Source organism: Ursus maritimus, unplaced genomic scaffold, assembly GCF_017311325.1.
Source record: "Ursus maritimus isolate PB19 unplaced genomic scaffold, ASM1731132v1 scaffold_24, whole genome shotgun sequence".
Taxonomy (NCBI): Eukaryota; Metazoa; Chordata; class Mammalia; order Carnivora; family Ursidae; genus Ursus; species Ursus maritimus.
The window spans coordinates 44,742,445-44,760,346 of NW_024424897.1; the positions used below are offsets into that span (position 1 = coordinate 44,742,445).

Genomic DNA, 17,902 nt, shown 5'->3' on the forward strand with positions numbered 1-17,902 from the left:
AATTAAAAAATAAATATTCTGCTCTAAGCAGTATCTTCAAAAACTCCAGGATCCAAACTAGCCACCTGTGGCTCACTGCTCCACCCAGCACTTTCCTCACTTGGGTTCTCTATGGAAACTACAACAGAACTCCCCCTTTGCACAGATGGCAGCCAGCAGAGGTGGGGGAGCAGAAGTGCTCTTCCCATTACCGTCCCTTCTTGGCTTAGAGCCTTGGGCTTAGTCTTCAGGTCAGGCTGTGCTAACTCTGCATGCAGTGTCCCTGTATCTCAACCAACTGGCCTAGTTCTCTGAAGGCCATTCAGTGGACCCCCCTATTACCAGGCCCCTTGGCTGCTGAGCACAGTTTTAAACATAGGTACGTATGTGCGAGCCAGGGTTGTTGCTGAGGCGCCCCGGGCTGATTGAGGAGCTCTCTACCACTGCTGCGTGTCCTGGGCAGCCATAGTGTTAGTCCATTCTTATGGGCTCCTGGGGTACCTCAGCTTGTCCCAGCCCACTGAAGTGTTTCTCTGGTCCCTGCCTAGCTCAGATCATCTGTGACTAAGCTAAGCAGAGCCCAGGTGCTCTTGTAGGATTGGGGATCCAAGCCAGTTGGGAGGGATTGCTGCGGGAGCTGGTGAAGGACTGGGTGCCCATGGACAGACCCAGCCTTTCCGGGTTTTGTGAGTTTTGATTCACCTCCAGGCTAGAGAAAGTCTCTAACATCATCTCCTAATAGAATCATGGTATCTGGGTTGGAGTGGTCACCTGTTTAATATAATTATTATCCTGATTTGGTAACACTTTACCTGGTTCAAAAATCAACACTGTACAGAAGGTGTACAGCGTCGAGTTTGCTCCGTACCTGGCTCCACTCACCCACTCTCCCTCCACTTACTATTTCCACACAGGTAACCGCTACCACTTGTGCTTCTTATGCATCCCTCCAGAATTTTTTATCCTAGTAAAAGAAATTATATTCTTTGTTTCCCCCACACACACCCTTTTTGTAATGAAAAGGTATGCAGTCATACTGCCCTGCATCTTGCTTTGGGAGACTTTTCACTGTGAATTCCTAGAAAACATCCTCACTTGTTTTCAGAGTCGTATAATAATCTGTTGTATGAATATACCATATTTACTTAACCTGTCCCCATTGATGGACATGAGGATAGTTTCCAGTCTTTTGCTGTTTTAACTAAGTAATCTTGCAGTTATGTTCGTAGACTAGATTCTCAGTAGAGGGGTTACTGGGTCAGAGGTTATTCGCACTGCTGATGGATAGTACCGCACTGCCTCCATAGGAGTGATGCCAGCCAGCTCTCTCCACAGCAAGGTCTGATAAGGTCCCTTCCGTCTCTGTCTACCAATGTCCCCTTTATTCTAAATTGGACTCCTTGGAGTGGTGAGATCAGTATGTAAGGATTTGTGGGAGGGGGCCCTAGAAGATTCTGTTAGCACTTGTGGTCTCTAGCCCATTTAGCATTTGTTAAGCCCCATAACTCAGTAGACCTTATTGGGACATCAGAGGCTGGTGAGGGAGAGTTCCAGGGCTAGTCTCAGCCTATAATTCCCAGCTTTTCCCTGGGAAGATGGTGCCAGACCTTTTGGGAGAGATGTCCACAGCAAGGTTCTTGTAATTCCCTGAGCCTTCTTGTCAGTGGGATGGGATGACAGAGTAGAGAGGGTATCGTGGGCTCATCTGGCAACATAGCTCCAAAGTTCTCCTGGAAGACCAAGGTTCTCAGAAGTGAGAGAGTTGTGCTTATTGAATGATGTCTGTTTCTCTGTTTGTTTCAATTTATTCACCCAAACCTTTCCACTCCAACCAATGACCAAAAATAGTGTTGATTTGTATTAATTAGTACACATTTGTCCCATATGAAATGAGCTAGATGATGTCAGGGATGTCTTGCCCCTCTTCTGGTGGTTCCAGAGTGGCTATAGGTGATACCGGGACCTAGTGGAAGGGGGGTCCTGAGCCTTCACTTTGAAGGAGGATGGGTTGGGCTGACTTGGTGCTTAAGCCGTGATGAACATCTCTGCCACAGCCCTCCACCCTGGGGAGGGGTCATGGTGGCAGTCTGGGGCAGAAAGCAGTATAAGGTGCTGGAGTTTTGCTTGGTGCTCTGGGCCTTTGGTCAGGAAAGGCAAGGCATGGGCCTCTGGATGGTTTCTCCTGGGAAAGGGTGCTTGACAGCCTGTGAAAGGCCCTCCCTGGGGAGCGAGGGCAGCGGGAGAATTTGACCTCATTGCTGATGGTTCTGCAACCGAGTTCTGAGTGGTGTTCACTGTACATTGTGGGGCAGGGAGAGTCTTTATACTTGCACCTCTGAGTTTCAACCAGTGGAACTGTCTATGGTTCAGCTCAACCCAAAAGTCTTAGAGCTTAGAGGGATTCTAAAGCTTTTGGGGGTCAAGTACCCCTTTTAGAGGCTAAAATCATGGCTACTTTATCCAGAAAAACACTCACGTAAGCATCCTGGAGCACACCAGTGATTTTGTTTGTGATATTCGGGGGTCTTTGGAAGGTGCAGCAGCTCACCCACGAACCCTCTTAGGATAGCAGTTCTCAATTATTATTAGTGTTACTGTTATTACTACTGTGCCTACATGCTGCAAACAGTATTTTTCCTTGCACCTGCTCACTTTCAGAGGGGTGGGGGCAGACAGCCCACGGTGGGAATGGGGAAGGACAAATGTAGTTTGAACAGTCACTGGCCAAGGAGCCCATGGAGCTGGGTTAAGAATACCTGGCGTAGAGGGTCATTTACATTGCTTGGAAGGTAAAGTTGAGAGGGATTTCTCCTTCCCCAGACATTGCCTGGCACCTTGCCTGCATTTCATAGAAGGAACTTAGGGGCTATGGGGTGTGCAGGACAGTACTAGGCATGATGTTTGGGCTTCTCTCAATATTCTCTACTTGCAGTAATTGCTGAGGGATGCCTCTGCTCACCCCAGAGAACCCTAATGCCTGCGCTCAGAGGCTGCCTGAGAGTGTGGGTGAGGCCAGGCGGGATGGGAGCACTACTACCCGCCAATACCAGGCTCCCCAGCCTGGCTGCATTTGCAGTCTCCTGGGGAAGGTGGGAAGGCTAATGGCTCATTATGCCAGCAATTAGTCATATCACTGAGACACATGATTCCCTGCAGGACTGGTGCCGTCTGCTGCCACTCTGGCCATGTTCAGTGCTGCTTCTCTCCCACTCTGAATGGGGAGTGGAATCCCAGGAAATGGTCACCACTTTCCTATTGGTGCTGCAACCCCAGGACCAAGAGACTGGGACTCACGCACCTGTACATCACAGGGCCACGCAGGACCTCCAGGAACCCAGGGGACAGCCATGGAGTGAAGTATGGGGACACTTAAGTTGAGATTTCCCCACATGCCCCATACACACATGATATGTATAGGTGTATCTGTTTGTACACACATTTGCACATACATGTGTGAACATGCTGTGAGGGAAAGGCTGTGCCTTATAAAATAAAGTCCTCTGAGGCCTGAGTAGGGAAGAGCCCAGCAGGAAGCTCCTAGGAGAGGGAGGGTCCTGCCTTGTTTCCCCTCCCTTGGGATGCTCTTACCGGGTCCAGCCTCCAGTCCCAGGACTCTTTCCAACTTCTTGACTTCAGTACAAGAGAGGGCCAGACAAAACTCTTATAGGACAGCAGTGACTGCCTGTCAGTTACTAAAAATGAGAACAAAAACCAGGTGAGAGCCTGGGATCAGTGGTTATTTCCTAAGGCCAGGCTTCATATTCTAACAACAGTAGTCACAGTCAATTTGATAGGGCCTTAGTTCCCCTCTTCCTGAGGGAACGGCATCTCCATCCACCTCTAGGCAGCCTGTGACCCCCCTCTCCTATTCCTGCCAGGGAGAGGTCTTGCAAAAACCCAGCCCTTGCAGGTTAACTGTGGAACAGGATCTTGCCAAAAAGGACTGAGGACTAAGGAACCGACAAGGATGGAGTGCCTCCTGTCTGCAAGGACTTTACTCAGTTCAACCCGTGTAACATTTCATGCCAGTCCTTAGAAGTAGTCCTATTTCGTAGATGAAAACAGGCTCAGAGTGTTTTCCCCCACGTTTCCCAGGGGTGGTGAGTGGCCATGCTAAGCTCCAGACTCTGTTCTGACTCTCACCTCCGGCATACCAGTGTTGTCAGTCCGTATAGAAAGAGCACCTGTGACATGAGGGGAGCACTCCTCCTCTCCCCTGTGGGCCCCCTAACACACCTGGAGGAAGTGAAAGGGGCTGGGCCAGGGCTTGGGGTCCTGGGTCATGGTTCTGGCTCTGCTACTACATGACCGTGATCAATTTCCTCTTTCTGGGCCTTTCCCTTCTCATAAAGGCCGAGCACCCCCCATACATACTAATATTTTTAGACTCTACACATGCCCGGGGCAATTCCCCGTCTCTTCCCTTCAAGTTGTTCTTTCCTTCCTGCAGGATGCAGATGGAGAGAATAAGCCTAGCCCCTAAAAACATGAATGAGTGAAGGGAAATCCTCCCAGCATGGGAAATAGAAATCTCTCACTTTCGGCTGCAGGGCTCATCAATAATTCAGGAGCCGCTGTTGGGTCTGATCTCTGCAGTGGCCTCATCAGTATTTTGCCTCCTTCCCAGAGCCCTTTCCTTAGCAACCACATCAGCCCTGCTTGCCGGGAGGGCTGCTGGGCTGTGTGCTCCCTGCATCCCCTGTCCCGTAGGTGCTGACCCTGCTTGCCCTTGTGGGTGGGGGAGGAGCCACTGGAACTGGCAGCTTTGGTCCTCACAGCCCCGGGACAATGCTGCACACAGGAGGCATGTATACACCAAGGGAGGGGCGGGGAGGGATGGTATGGCATGTCAGCCCCTGCAGGTCCACCCTGGCAGGGACAGACAGGCAGGGAGAGGAATTTTGGAAGGAGGTCAGGGTATATCTCCCTGGCCTGCCTCCGACTGAAATCCTTCCTGCTCATCCCAGCATGGGTCAGGGCCTGCGTCTACCCTCTGCTCTCCGTAGCTATGAGGAAGAGGAGTGTTTCTCCCTTTCCCCCTCTTGCCCAGGCTCAGGGGCTGGTTTTCTTTGTGGCTTAGGTGCAGTGGAGGCTTGCCTCCTACATCAGCTCAGACGCCGTGCTGCTGGCTTCCTGCGCAGTGACAAGATGGCAGCCCTGTTCACCAAGGTGGGGAAGACGTGCCCAGTGGCTGGGGAGATTTGCCACAAGGTACAGGTGCTACAGCAACAAGTAGAGGGCAGGTGAGCCTTGGGCCAGCTCCTCCCATCACTCCCTTCTGCTCTTTGCACTTGGCATTTGCTACTTCCCAGGTTGGCTTCCTAGGCTCATTTCTTGCAGGGTCCCTTGGTGAGACCAGGGTGGGGCTTGGCTCCTTTTGGACACAAGCCCCCACTTCAACCCCTCATCTTAGTCAGTCCTCTGGGTTCTTGTGGCACCAAACTCTTTTCCTAACGCCACCTATCCCAGGCTTACCCCCAGGCCCTCCACTTCTGAAGCCCACCCTCTCTTTGCAGGAAACCCTCGGTGGGCAGCCAGGATGGCCTGCGGAGACAGGGCTCTGCCAGCGGGAAGGCCCCAGCTCTCAGCCTGCAGGCCTTAAAGCACATATGGGTGCGCACGGCGCTCATGGAGAAAGTGTTGGACAGGGTGATGCAGTACTTGGTAGAGAACTGCAGGTGACTGCCCCTCCCCCAAGTAGCCCCTCCCTGGGGCCCACCTCCTGAGCAGTCCTCAGCATGCGTGATTGTCCACAACAGTCTGGAGGCGTGCCTATCTTCCCCTCTAGGACCCGGAAAGCACAGACCACACCAGGCACCCCGCAAAGCTCAGTCTTTGTGGACTCATTTCTTCTTAGTGACTCACATGAAAGGGTCTTTGTGGGGATGTCCGTACTTGGTGGGCTTGACTGCTCCGGAATGAGCCCCCTGTCTGTCTCTCCCCATGGCAGCAAGTACTACGAGAAGGAGGCGTTACTGTCAGATCCTGTGTTTGGCCCCATTTTGGCCTCTCTTCTAGGTGAGCCTGAGCGCAGAGAGGCCTACGCTGGGCCAGTGGGGGCTGAGGGGCAGATTCTGAAGGGTCACATCCGAGCTGACTGTCCCTGTCTTCACAGTGGGACCATGTGCCTTGGAGTACACCAAGCTCAAGACAGCTGATCACTACTGGACTGACCCCTCTGCTGATGAGCTGGTCCAGAGGCACCGTATCCGGGGTCCCCCTAATCGCCAGGACTCCCCTGCAAAGCGCCCAGCCCTAGGAGTAGGTATCCCTCTCCCCACCCCTTATGCTCATCCAAGCTATGCCCGTCGGCCTGTAGGGAAGGGCAGCTTGGCCTCCATGTTCTTTACAGACACAGGCTGGACCTTAGAGATGCACAAAGTCATGGCTACCTCAGGAGAGTCTTCTACCCCTGCTGCCACTTACCTAAACGCCAGGAGCACACCAGTGGTCCATGGCCGAGAGCAGACCCAGGACAGAATGGACCCCTGGGGCAGCTACAGAGGGTCTGCGTGGGGCAGATTTCCCAGGGCCGGGGGCTAAGCCACGCCTTTCCGCTCAGATCCGGAAGCGGCATTCTGGTGGCGGTGCGTCAGAGGACCGGCTAGCCGCCTGCGCCCGCGAGTATGTGGAGTCCCTGCACCAGAACTCAAGGACGCGGCTGCTGTACGGGAAGAACAACGTGCTGGTGCAGCCGGTGAGAGGACTTGATGCCCGCCCTCCGCTCCCTCTTCTGAAAGGCTCAGGACGGGACCTTCCCAGCCCCATGTGTCCCCTTCCGCAGAGCTGGACTAGAGAGAAAGGGGAGAAGGGCCCTACCCCTCACTTCACAGTTTCATACGCCTTGCGCCCAGCCTTGAGTTGGCAGAAGCCAACTTAGTCAGCATCTGCCCTGCTGAGCACCAGGCTGTCCAAAGGCGGGAACGGCAGCCAGAAGGCAGGGTGAACACCTGGCTTGGGTATGGCTGGCCCAGGACATACCTGGCATCCGGGAGGCTGGCAGGAAAGAGCCAGTAGCACCAGGCCAGCCAGGGAGAGGAGGGGCCCATGTCTGCGTGTGGCTCACGTTGTCCCTTCCTTCTTCCTGGCCTCCATTCCGGGATCCCGTGACTGCACTAGCTCGGGCTCCCCAGCTCCCGCCTAGAGCTTATGGCTCATGGGCCTCTCCTAGGAGCCTCAGCACCTGGTCACCTCTGCCTTCTGCTGTGTCTTCTCCCTGTAGAAGGAGGACATGGAGGCTGTCCCTGGCTACCTCTCCCTGCACCAGTCTGCAGAGAGCCTGACTCTGAAGTGGACCCCCAACCAGCTCATGAACGGGACTCTGGGAGACTCCGAGCTGGAGAAAAGGTGGGGGCTCTGGGACTCCAGGCGGCGGGGGGTGGACAGACTCAGCTTGCTCCAGGAGGCAGGCCTCACTCCTTAGCTTGATGCCAAGAATTGCAGGAATAGGCTGCCTGGAGAGATTCCCAAGCTCTCTAAGATCAAGCCAGGCCTGGGCACGAAGAGGTTTGCCTGAGCCAAGCCCTAGGCAGCTGAGATGGCCAGGCTCTGTGCCATGACAGCACGGGCCCAGACGGACGTGGCTGGCTGAGGTCACTTCTCGGCCATGGTCCTCCTATCTTCAGGGTAGTTTCACAGGTTTTGGCGGTGGAAGATGAAGAAAGCGGGATGACAGGTCTTACAACGTGGTGACACCAGTCTGGTTCCTTTCCAGCGTTTACTGGGACTATGCCCTGGTTGTTCCCTTCAGTCAGATCGTCTGCATCCACTGCCACCAGCAAAGTGAGCCTCCCTTATCCTGGGCATAGGGTCGAGGAGAGAGGGAGACTACCCTTTTCCGGCCACATACCATGCATGGCCCGTTGGATGTCCTGTCCTCCTCCCATCATGCCCATGCTCCATTGTTTTCCTACCCAGCTGGGAGGCCTGGCTGACTGGGCTGTGGTGATGACCAAGGGGTCTCGGAGGCCTAGCCTCACTCGCCCATGTGTACCCCACAGAGAGCGGCGGCACGCTCGTGCTGGTGAGCCAGGATGGCATCCAGAGGCCACCACTGCACTTCCCACAGGGAGGACACCTGCTGTCCTTTCTGTCCTGCCTGGAGAATGGGCTGCTTCCCCGAGGACAGCTAGAGCCCCCACTCTGGACCCAGCAGGGGAAGGTACCTCAGGGCTTGGGACACTCTGAGTGAGGGGATGTGTGAGGGGGGTTCTCTGCTCACCTTCCTTCCTTTCCCCACATGGAGTTCTTAGCAGCTGCCTTGGGTGGGACCCTGGATCAGACGCTGCCCTGCACAGGCCAACCACCCATCCTTCCCTCCATAGGGGAAAGTGTTCCCCAAGCTACGGAAACGCAGCAGCATGCGGACCACGGATGTGGAGGAGGTGGGCTCCGGGCGGGCCACAGACTACGTGTTCCGGATCATTTACCCTGGCCACAGGCATGAGCACAGTGAGTGTCTCAAGCTTCATCCATGGAGGAAGAGAGAAAGACGCTCAGGGAGGTGGGGGAGTGCAGTGTTACCCAGGAGGGGTGGCAGGCAGGCTCCACTCACGGACCGGGCCAGATTGAGAGGAGCGGTTCATCCTCAGCCTCTCACCAGACCTTCCCCTGCAGATCATCCCTCTGAGAAGCTGCCTCTCTTCTACCTAGCTGTCTTCCCCCACCTCGTCACCTCAAGATTCTTGGCTCAGCCAGTCTTGTGCAGTATTTTCTTAGCCTTTTCTGCCCTGGCCCAAGAAAAAAAGTGTGGTAAGACTAGGAAGAGAAGGTGGAGACCTCCGCTCCTCCCTGGCCCATGGCCCGATCTCCACAAGGCAGCCTGCGCGCGGGATCAGTGCTGCTTTCTGGATGGTGCAGATTGTTCCCTGACTCCCCTGGAGCCAGAGCCCTCCTCGGATGAGCCACTGGTCAGAGGAGCTTTAGCTGGAGAAGGGGTGCACCTGAAGAAGGTGAAACTTGGAGCTGGCCAGGGGACCTTGGGGACTGGGGGGGCTGAGAGATGGTGTGGCACTCGTGGGTCCTGCCCCACCTGGACGCACACCTCTGGGCCCACGGGGCCTGTCTATGGGTATGCACCAACACCAGAGCTCCGTTTCTGATTTGACTGCTGCTGCTCACTATTGGTTTCTCTGGGCCAGACTCCGCAGTCTTGGGGTACGGTCAGGGAATTTACTAGCGCGGACCATTTATTGCCAACCGGACCACCTGCTCCCTAAATTTCCTAACTCGTGCCAATAAGTTGTCAGCAAGTTGTTTCTGTATTAGCAGATAAATGACCCCGACGGCAAACGCACAGCCGTGGCACAGATAGCCTCAACAGGCCTGATGGGCACGAGCCATGGGGCTCCTCCTCCCAGACGTGCTTAACTAGGAGCCCTGCCTTGGGTCAGAACATGTTTGCAGACCTGGCATTTCATCTCAGCCTGGGGCTCAGCTGAGATGACTCGGGCTCCACGTCCCCTCTTTAAGCCTTGGCATCTCCCAGTTCTGGTCACTTTGCTTCAAGGGCTGCGTCCCCAGAGGGCAAGCCAGGGCCCCAGGAGCTGAAACCAAGCGGAGTGACCCAGGCTTCTCAAGTGCAGCTCTGGGCCAACCTTGAAGAAGTTTGGATTTACAGTCTGAAGAGGGGGATTTGGGGTCATCTGCAGATTTGGTTCAGCCTGACCATGACGTGAGCTGAAGACTGATCAGGACCCATCTGCCAACAGTCGTGCCCTGCTTTGGCCGGGGCTGGGGAGCTCCTGAGCTGCCTGAGTCCCCACTGGTCCCTGTCTTTCACTCCCCTTCTCCCCCGTCAGTTCTCCATCTTCTGTTCTTCCTAGACAGGACCTCCTCCAGTGGAGCTCTGGAGCTGCCGCCTTCCCCTGACTCTCTTCCACACTCTCCCCAGTAAATCATCCAGAGAGCTCTCAGTCCCCTAGCCTGTTTCCAGTGCCCAGCAGGTTCGAGGCGACCCAGACTCTGGCCCCTCCCCGTAAGGAGGGAGTCTGGTGCCCCCTGCCAGGACCAGGTCCTCATGCCTCTGCCTCTCTCGCTGTTCTCTTTGAGCAGTCACTATTAACTACCACCACCTAGCGGCCAGCCGCGCGGCCTCGGTGGACGATGATGAGGAAGAGGAGGATAAACTGCACGCAATGCTCTCAATGATCTGCTCGCGGAACCTCACAGCTCCCAATCCGATGAAAGGTTTTTATCCCTGCCCCTCCCCTGCCCCGCCCCACCCCCTGGCCCACCTGCCACCCACCGCAGGGGCTCGGACGGCAGTGTTGGCATTATGGGACTGGGGTGGTCCCCCATCAGGAGGCAGGTCAGGGAGGGCTGAAAGAGGCACTGGCAAGAAGAGGGGATGGTACAAAGAGCAGGTGGCTTGGGGCTCCCCACTGAGTCTGTAAGGGAGAGGGCTTCATGCCTGAGAGGGAGGCTCCTTTGGTAGGAAGATCTGACTATCTGGTTGCCTCTTGGGAACTCCGAATGTCTTTCCAAGCGCTGTGCCCATTCCTGGGGGTCATGCTGCAAACCTGAGGCAGTGTCTCTTTCTTTCTACCCTGCCGGCTGGGAAGACTGGCCTCCTGGCCCTGGACCTTTGACTTCTGACTTAACAGAAACAGGATAGAGGTACAGGCCCCTCCTGGGCAGGGGTGGGGGCTGGACAGCTCACACAGATGAGTCCTGTGGTTCGGGTGAGGTGTTGGAGCCGCCATGGAAAGAGACCCAGGGCTGGTTTACCCAGCAGGGCTGAGGGCTCCAGCAGGTACTTCCTGGTGCTTTAGCATGAAGTCTCGAAAGAGATGTGCCAGAGATCTAAAGCAGGTGTTTCCCACCCTCACAGACCTCAGAGTCCACAATTACAGAGGAGGGCCCTTCATTGTAAACGACCCAGCACAGTGCCCAAAGTTCCTCAGCATTGGTTCCTCTGTCCACCACGCATCCTTCTTAGCACAGAGCCAGATTGGTAGAGAAGGAGAACCCCACACTTTATAGAGAGTGATGGGCCAGGGGACCTGAGAAGTCTAGGCCGGATGCTCAAGGGAAAATTGGTTATGAAGGGGCTGGGGCCAGCTTTCTTGGAGTTTAAGGGAACTTCCCCATCTGCACCCATTCCCGTGCCACAGAATTAATTTCTTCTCCCCTTTTCCTGCCCCTACAGAGCGTATCTAAGTATATGTGACACTCCCGTTATGCTTCCACAAACTTCTGCCGAACAGCCCAGTTCCTCAGCCCAACCACCACATCAGTAATGAGGTCCGCCCACCCCCCACTCCCTGAGAAACTAAGTCTGTGGCTAGCACACATCTGGCACACCCTCAGCACAGCCCTAGCAGCTGCCCCGTGCCTGCCACATGCCTGCCCTTGTGCCTCACCTCCCTCGTAGCCCTCCTGACAGGAGCCACAGCCCCCCCTGGGCACAAGTACAGGGGTGCCTCACTTCTGATATTGTCTGCACACAGCCTGCCATCTGACTCCTTGCAAATCTGGGGCTCGGGACTAAGGGACTTGGAGCAGGGTAGAAAGGCTGAGTCAGGAAGGACAGGGATCCCTTTCTTTCTGCATGAACTGATATCAGGCTAGAGGCTGGGGGTCCCAACAGATCCCCTGTCTTGGCAGACTTGGTGTTAGGAAGCCCAGCCTGGACTAGTCTTAGGGCTGAGGCCTCCAGGGTCAGAGAAGCCTCCATGCCCATGGGGTCCAGAGGCCTCAGGGCTTGTCTGGGCTTCCTCTTCCTTGGGAACCAGACCAACCCAGTATGTAGCCCCTGGGCCCCCAGGGGAAGGAGAGGAGGCATGAGAGGAGTACTGGCAGTGGTTGGGGATTTGATGCGGGAGCCCCCACCTCCACCCCAGTCCATAATGACAACACTGTTGAGTCCGTTCTACTAGCCGTTGCTTTTCAGGCCTGCCACATGCTTGACTTGTGCATGTGAATCAAGTGGCGGGTGTCCAGACTCTCCTCTCCCTCCCCCGACCTCTCCTCCTCTTCCTGCTACCTCCCCACAGAGCAGAGATGCTGTTCACTCTAATTCTGCTCCAGGTCAGACACCTTTCACTCGGAGTCTTAGGGGCTGTGGGGTTCAACCACCCTGATCACTTTCGCTTCACACTTTCCTCATGCTCAGAGGAGAGAGTCAGAGTCAAAGCTGGCCCAGCAGATCCCCCCCCCACCTCCCCATGTCCAGCCTGCTGCCCCTCACCCAGTCACTCCAGAGCTCCAGCTGTCTGCACTGGGTTAATTCAGAGATGCAGTGTTCAATGCTGGCTGGTTCAGCTCCTTCCTGGAGAATTAAGGTGAAGAGCATTGACCCAGGAGTCTTGCCTTGGTTGGGCCCTACTTTCTGGGCATGAGCTTGTTTCCCTATGTGCCCACTGTTCATCCTCTGCACCTGTCGCACCACCCCACCCCCTCCACCCCACCCCCACCTGCCCGCCTGTTGCCTGCTGCCTGCCTGGCTGGGCCTGTTCCCACCCACCCCCCAATGACTGGCCTCTCCCCTGCCTGTTGCAGGGGCATGAGCTGAGCTCCTGCCCCACCCCACCTGCATTTGTCCCTTCCCTCTTCTTCCCAGTTTTGGGCATGGCTTGCAACTCCTCACTCCCAGAGCCGCAGCCCCTCCACACCAAGTGTGTTCCCTTAATTTGCCTCCTGGTGGAGCTGAAGGGCCAGATATCTACAAAAATCCTAGCTGTGGGTCTGAGAAGAGAGCCTCAGGCCAAGACAGGGTATCCCCTGAGGTAGTTGGAGGGGGCTCAGCTCAGCCCTCCCCACGAGGGCACATCGAGAGCTGGAGTCTGGCTCTGACAAAAACCGGGCCTAGGTCTGCTCCAGACTCCTAGCAGGCCAGGGCCCACGCTAATATTTGTACGAGAAAATGCTGCTCGAAAAAAGCTGCTTCTTCACACATACAGCTCTCTTTCATTCTTCTTCCCTCTTCTGTGCTCTCCCCTTCCCTCCTGGCATCATCTCCTGGTCCTTACACTTTCTGCCCTTACTTTGCTTCGTCTCTGTGACCCACTGGATCTGCCAGAGTCCCCCATGGGCTGTGTCCTGCCCCACTGGGGCCCTAGGAACTCTCAAGGGTCTTGAGTTCTGACTGACCAGCTGGGCTGGCTGAGAAGGCTGAGAAGGCTCCATCTGCTGGTGGTGTCGATGTGTCTGAGGAGCTGTCTTCTGAGGCCGCAATGGGCGCATTCTCCTGGGGGGTGGAACTAGGGGCCCAGCCACCACCCCCACACTGGCCTGACAGCGCTGGGACTTTTGCCCTTCCTGCCAGCTCACCTGTGTGTTTGGAGGAGGCCACCATGCTAAGTGCAGTCAGGCAGGGTGAGGATGGAGAACTCAGGAAGAACCCATGTGAGTTGGCAGCAAGGGACCTGGGCTGGGTGGGGGAGCTCACTGCTCCTCCTTAACCTGTGGCAGGGTCTAGAACCCTCAGAGGGTTGAGGTCTGGGGACTGGGACAAGTGGCTCCGGGATCCTTAGGAGCTTTGATCAGTGGAGACTCGGTTCGAAGCATCGCAGCATTCCAGGCGCTTTCCTGTACATCTCAGAGTTTGTCCAGGAGGACCAGGTGAATCGTGCCGGGTCAGGCCAGCTGGCGGCATTTTAGAGAGCTTAGGCTTTTGTCGTTCCTCCTCTTTTTTTCTCCTCCCTCTAGAAAAGCGAGTGTTTATTCCATTGCTGATAGCAAGATGGAGAGAACAGACACCAGTATCTACAGCTCAGCCCGAGTATTTTATCACACGCAGGAAGACCAGGTGGAGGGCGGGAGATGTCGGGCACCCTCTCTCTCCACCATTTCCGTCTCTGGGCTCTGGACCAGGCAGGCACCACCTTGGTGGTTTTCTACCAGTGGGTGACTTCATGCTGCAGCTCTGGGCACAGAGGTGGGCATGCTACAGGGTGCTTGTGGGGAGGAGGCCTGCCAGGCCCTGACCATGACCCCCTTCCTGTCCTCAGATGCTGGTGACATGATCGAAATGCAGGGCTTTGGGCCCAGCCTGCCAGCCTGGCACCTGGAGTCCCTGTGCAGCCAGGGCTTCTCCTGCCTCTCCTGCTCCACTCGCAGCTCCCCTTACGCCACCCCCAGCCACTGCAGCTGTGTCCCTGACCGGTGAGTGGGCACGGCCCAGAGCACCAGCGCCCTGTGGCTGTGTCTGCCTGTGTGCAGTCTGCCCTTAGGGGCTGTGTCACTTGTCTGACAGGGTGGCCTCAAGTTGGACAGACCTAGGTTCAATTTCCCTTCTGCTACCTATGTGACTTTGACAAGTTACTGAGTCTCTGTGAGCCTCTACATTTCTAAGCCTCGGTTTCCTCACCTGTAAGATGGGAATAATACCACCCGCTTCCTAAGGTACTTGTGAGGACTAAATGAGACGTGTGACTCAGCGCCCAGAGCTGTGCGCGGCACGTAGTCGGTCCTCAGTACGTGAGAGCTCTCCTTCCCGGCACGGACATAGACTCCGCCATCAGGCTGCACGTCTGGGCATCTGCCGTGTGCCGGGCATGCCGTATGAACGGCCTGGGTGTGAGGGTCCTGTGCCAGCACTTGATGCTTTTGCGGGCTGTTCTCTTTTACTTGCTAACCTCAGTTTTTTGTTTTTTAAGATTTTATTTATTTATTTGACAGAGAGAGGCAGCCAGCAAGAGAGGGAACACAAGCAGGGGGAGTGGGAGAGGAAGAAGCAGGCTCCCAGCAAAGGAGCCTGATGTGGGGCCCGATCCCCGGACTCTGGGATCACGCCCTGAGCCGAAGGCAGATGCCCAACGACTGAGCCACCCAGGCGCCCCTAACTTCGTTTTTTGCCTGTTACTCCTCGTGACCCTGAGATGGTTTTCTCCATTTTCACATGAGGAAACCAAGATTCACTAACATGAAGTGTAGTTAGTTGCCCAAAATCCCTTGGGTGGTTGGGGGCCAGGCTAGGTGCCCAGCAGCTCTACCTAGGTGACTGACAGACACGGGGGCCTACAGATGTGCTGCTGGGCTGTGGGTCCTACTCCTCACACCGCCGGAGCACCTCACCGGTCCCCAGGCCAGAACGTCCTCTCTCAACCTCCTCCCACCAGAGGGGCCATAGCCCCTCCCTCTGAGCCAGGTTATTTCCACAGGTTGCCCCTCAGGCTGCTGTGTGAGAGCATGAAGAGGCAGATTGTGTCCCGGGCCTTCTATGGCTGTGAGTGTAGGGTGAGGTGGGACCAAAAGGGGTGGGAGCTGGGGGAGGTACCATTATCATGGGTCCTGGCTCCTCCTGCCCCCCACAGGGCTGGCCTACTGCCGCCACCTGTCCACGGTGCGGACCCATCTGTCAGCACTGGTGCGTCACAACATCATCCCCCCTGCCCGGCCCCCGGGGGCCTCAGGGGGCCTCACCAAGGATGTGTGGAGCAAGTATCAGAAGGACGAGAAGGTGCACACTCTGGGGAGCCAGGGCCAGAGGCTGGGTCAAGGGGCGGGGGGTGGGGGGGCAGCAGCGAATAAGGGGCAGCCTGCCCTGGGAGCAGCTTTCGTAGACCAGATGGGCATTCAAGTAAAATGTAGCAGTGATCAGAACTGATGGCCTTGGGGTGGCCCAGGTCATGGTAGAATCTCAGACAGCTGGGCCTGTGGGTTTCCGTGGGAAGGGGGCTGGACTGATTCTAGTCTGCTTCCACATTATTCTGAAACCGTGGTCAAATCTCTGCATCTCTCTGGGCTCTGTTGCCTATCCTGGAAGGAAAGGAGGTCGAACTGGTTCTCATCCAGCTGTAATCTGGGGTCGAGAGGACGTGACCATCCCAAAGCAGGGTTTGCCTGGGCTTCAGCGGAGTGACGGAATCACTGCCCCAGCCCCAGCACTCCGTGGGAGGGGTGGAGATGGGGTCACCCAGCTGGGCCGCAATGACCACGGAGGCAATACGGTCTCTACTTCCTGGGTCGCTCAGAACTACAAGGAGCTGGAGCTGCTACGGCAAGTTTACTATGGAGGCGTGGAGCACGAGATCCGTAAGGACGTCTGGCCCTTTCTGCTTGGCCACTACAAGTTTGGCATGAGCAAGAAAGAAATGGAGCAGGTAAGGGGACCCCACTGCCATAGGGTAGAGAGATGGGGAGCTGGGCCAAGGGACCCCGGGGAGGGGCCTCTGAAGCCTTGGCCCCTTCCCATCCAGAAAGAAACACGGCACAAGAAGGTGTTAGCAGAGTAGCCCCACTGTCTTCACCGCTAGGCCCTGCCCTTGTCTCCAACTGTCCCAGGAGCACTCCCCCACCTCCCAGGTCACGGTGTGCTTTGAGACAGGTGGACTCAGCAGTGGCAGCAAGGTACAAGCAGGTGCTGGCAGAGTGGAAGGCCTGCGAGGTGGTGGTGAGGCAGCGGGAACGGGAGGCTCAGCCAGCCACACTCACCAAGTTCTCATCAGGCAGCAGCATCGACAGCCATGTGCAGCGCCTCATCCACCGAGATTCCACCATCAGCAATGACGTGAGCCTCACGGGACCTGGGGGAGCCGGGGGCAGGGGCCACCAGCGTTTTATAGGAGTAAAACCGAGTCCTGAGCACCAGCCCGAACTCTAGGAGTCACTAGCGCTGGAGCCCTGGGAGAATGGCTTAATGTATCTATGTCTCATTTTCTTCTGCTAAAAAACTGGATGACTGTCCCCCTGCCGCCCACTTCTCTGAGTGTCGCAGGAATAAAATGAGATAGTACACTGTGTTCTGTTTTAATGGACAAGCAGGGAAAGAAGGATGTATTAGGATTTAGGGAAATTCTCCTTCCTTGTAGCGAGATCTCTCAAGGCTAGAAACAGGCAGCCCAGGGTTGGAGTCCCAGGTCCATGGCCAATAAGATGAGGAACTTCTCTCTGGGCCTTGGTGTCCCCTCTCAGCTCTGCTGTCCTCTGACCATGGGGGTTTCACCGAGAGCTATTGGGCAGAGACCAGGACAGCACTCAGAGGGCTCCCATCGACATCTACTGGCAAGATCCCTCCTCCCGCCGTGCTGTCCTCCATCTCCCTGTAGAACAGACTACGCAAAGCTAGTTCAGAGCCCCCTAGTTCTTCCGGCATCAGCCCGGCCTTTAGATGAACAGCGAGTCCGAGATCACGGCTGCTGGGCCAGACCAGAAACCATAAGAAGTTTCAGTTTTAAGGATATTCTTTTATTAACTTATGTTTTTTTCTTTAAAATTGTCTCTCTAGATAATGTCTGTTGTTACGTTACTAAATCCTTACACTAACAGAGAACTGAAGCTGGAACAAGACTTAAAGAAATATAACTACCAAGGGAATTCCTTGCGCTCCTTTCCACAGGCCTTGTTCTTACTCCCCTATTCGTGAGCGTGCTCTCTCTCCGGCTTTGGGTTTTGTGCCGTCCTGAGTCCGTACCAGTGCGCCGGCTGCTTGGCCCACGAGCAGCGGTAGCTTTCCTTGCTGACACTGATGTGTCATGGCCTTACCTGATTCTAACCCAGCACCCCACGCTTCTCACAAAGTGAAAACTCCTTTTAGTGTCCCTTCCCTGTGTAGTCCAAATAGAAAAACAAAACAATCTGTATAGGTCTCTCTTCTTTGGCCTAGAACTTGTCCACAGTGGCAGACTGTTTCAAATCTAGAACAGGTTACCTTTCACTCTTACCTGCCCGCCCTCCCCTGAGCTTGTGTGAAGCGCCTGTAACTGATGAGGCAACTGCAAGAGAAGTTTCCTGTCTGGTTCTGCTAAACGTCCAGTACCGAACATAAGGAAGAACTTGTTTTCCTCACGCCTGCAGCCTGCCGCCCGCCAGGCTGCCCCAGCAGCCACCCCAAGGCTAGTGGCGGCCTTCATTCCCACGCAGCTCTCCCAGCCTGAGGCAGCCTCGTGACTTTGGGTGTTTGCAGAACTACACGTGGCTCACGGTGGCCATCCGGTGTCTGAGCCTCTGGTTCCCCTTCCCTGCGGCCACCAAGGAAAGT

At 55.7% G+C, this 17,902-nt stretch overlaps 1 protein-coding gene across 3 annotated transcripts in view; it reads left to right on the forward strand.

The window, feature by feature from the left end:
• Nucleotides 1–17,902, forward strand: part of SGSM2 (small G protein signaling modulator 2) — a 34,221-nt gene that overhangs the window by 11,464 nt on the left and 4,855 nt on the right. Inside the window, exons 3-17 of one of the 3 annotated variants that reach the window (XM_040641157.1) lie at nucleotides 5,060–5,222; nucleotides 5,496–5,657; nucleotides 5,930–5,997; nucleotides 6,095–6,240; nucleotides 6,542–6,676; nucleotides 7,202–7,326; nucleotides 7,694–7,761; nucleotides 7,980–8,140; nucleotides 8,304–8,430; nucleotides 10,033–10,167; nucleotides 13,932–14,085; nucleotides 15,084–15,148; nucleotides 15,237–15,382; nucleotides 15,897–16,025; nucleotides 16,250–16,432. In XM_040641157.1, the coding sequence (XP_040497091.1) occupies nucleotides 5,060–5,222; nucleotides 5,496–5,657; nucleotides 5,930–5,997; nucleotides 6,095–6,240; nucleotides 6,542–6,676; nucleotides 7,202–7,326; nucleotides 7,694–7,761; nucleotides 7,980–8,140; nucleotides 8,304–8,430; nucleotides 10,033–10,167; nucleotides 13,932–14,085; nucleotides 15,084–15,148; nucleotides 15,237–15,382; nucleotides 15,897–16,025; nucleotides 16,250–16,432 (1,967 nt within the window). The remainder of the gene's footprint in view (nucleotides 1–5,059; nucleotides 5,223–5,495; nucleotides 5,658–5,929; nucleotides 5,998–6,094; nucleotides 6,241–6,541; nucleotides 6,677–7,201; nucleotides 7,327–7,693; nucleotides 7,762–7,979; nucleotides 8,141–8,303; nucleotides 8,431–10,032; nucleotides 10,168–13,931; nucleotides 14,086–15,083; nucleotides 15,149–15,236; nucleotides 15,383–15,896; nucleotides 16,026–16,249; nucleotides 16,433–17,902) is intronic. The other 2 variants (XM_040641159.1, XM_040641158.1) reach the window with 2 other exon arrangements.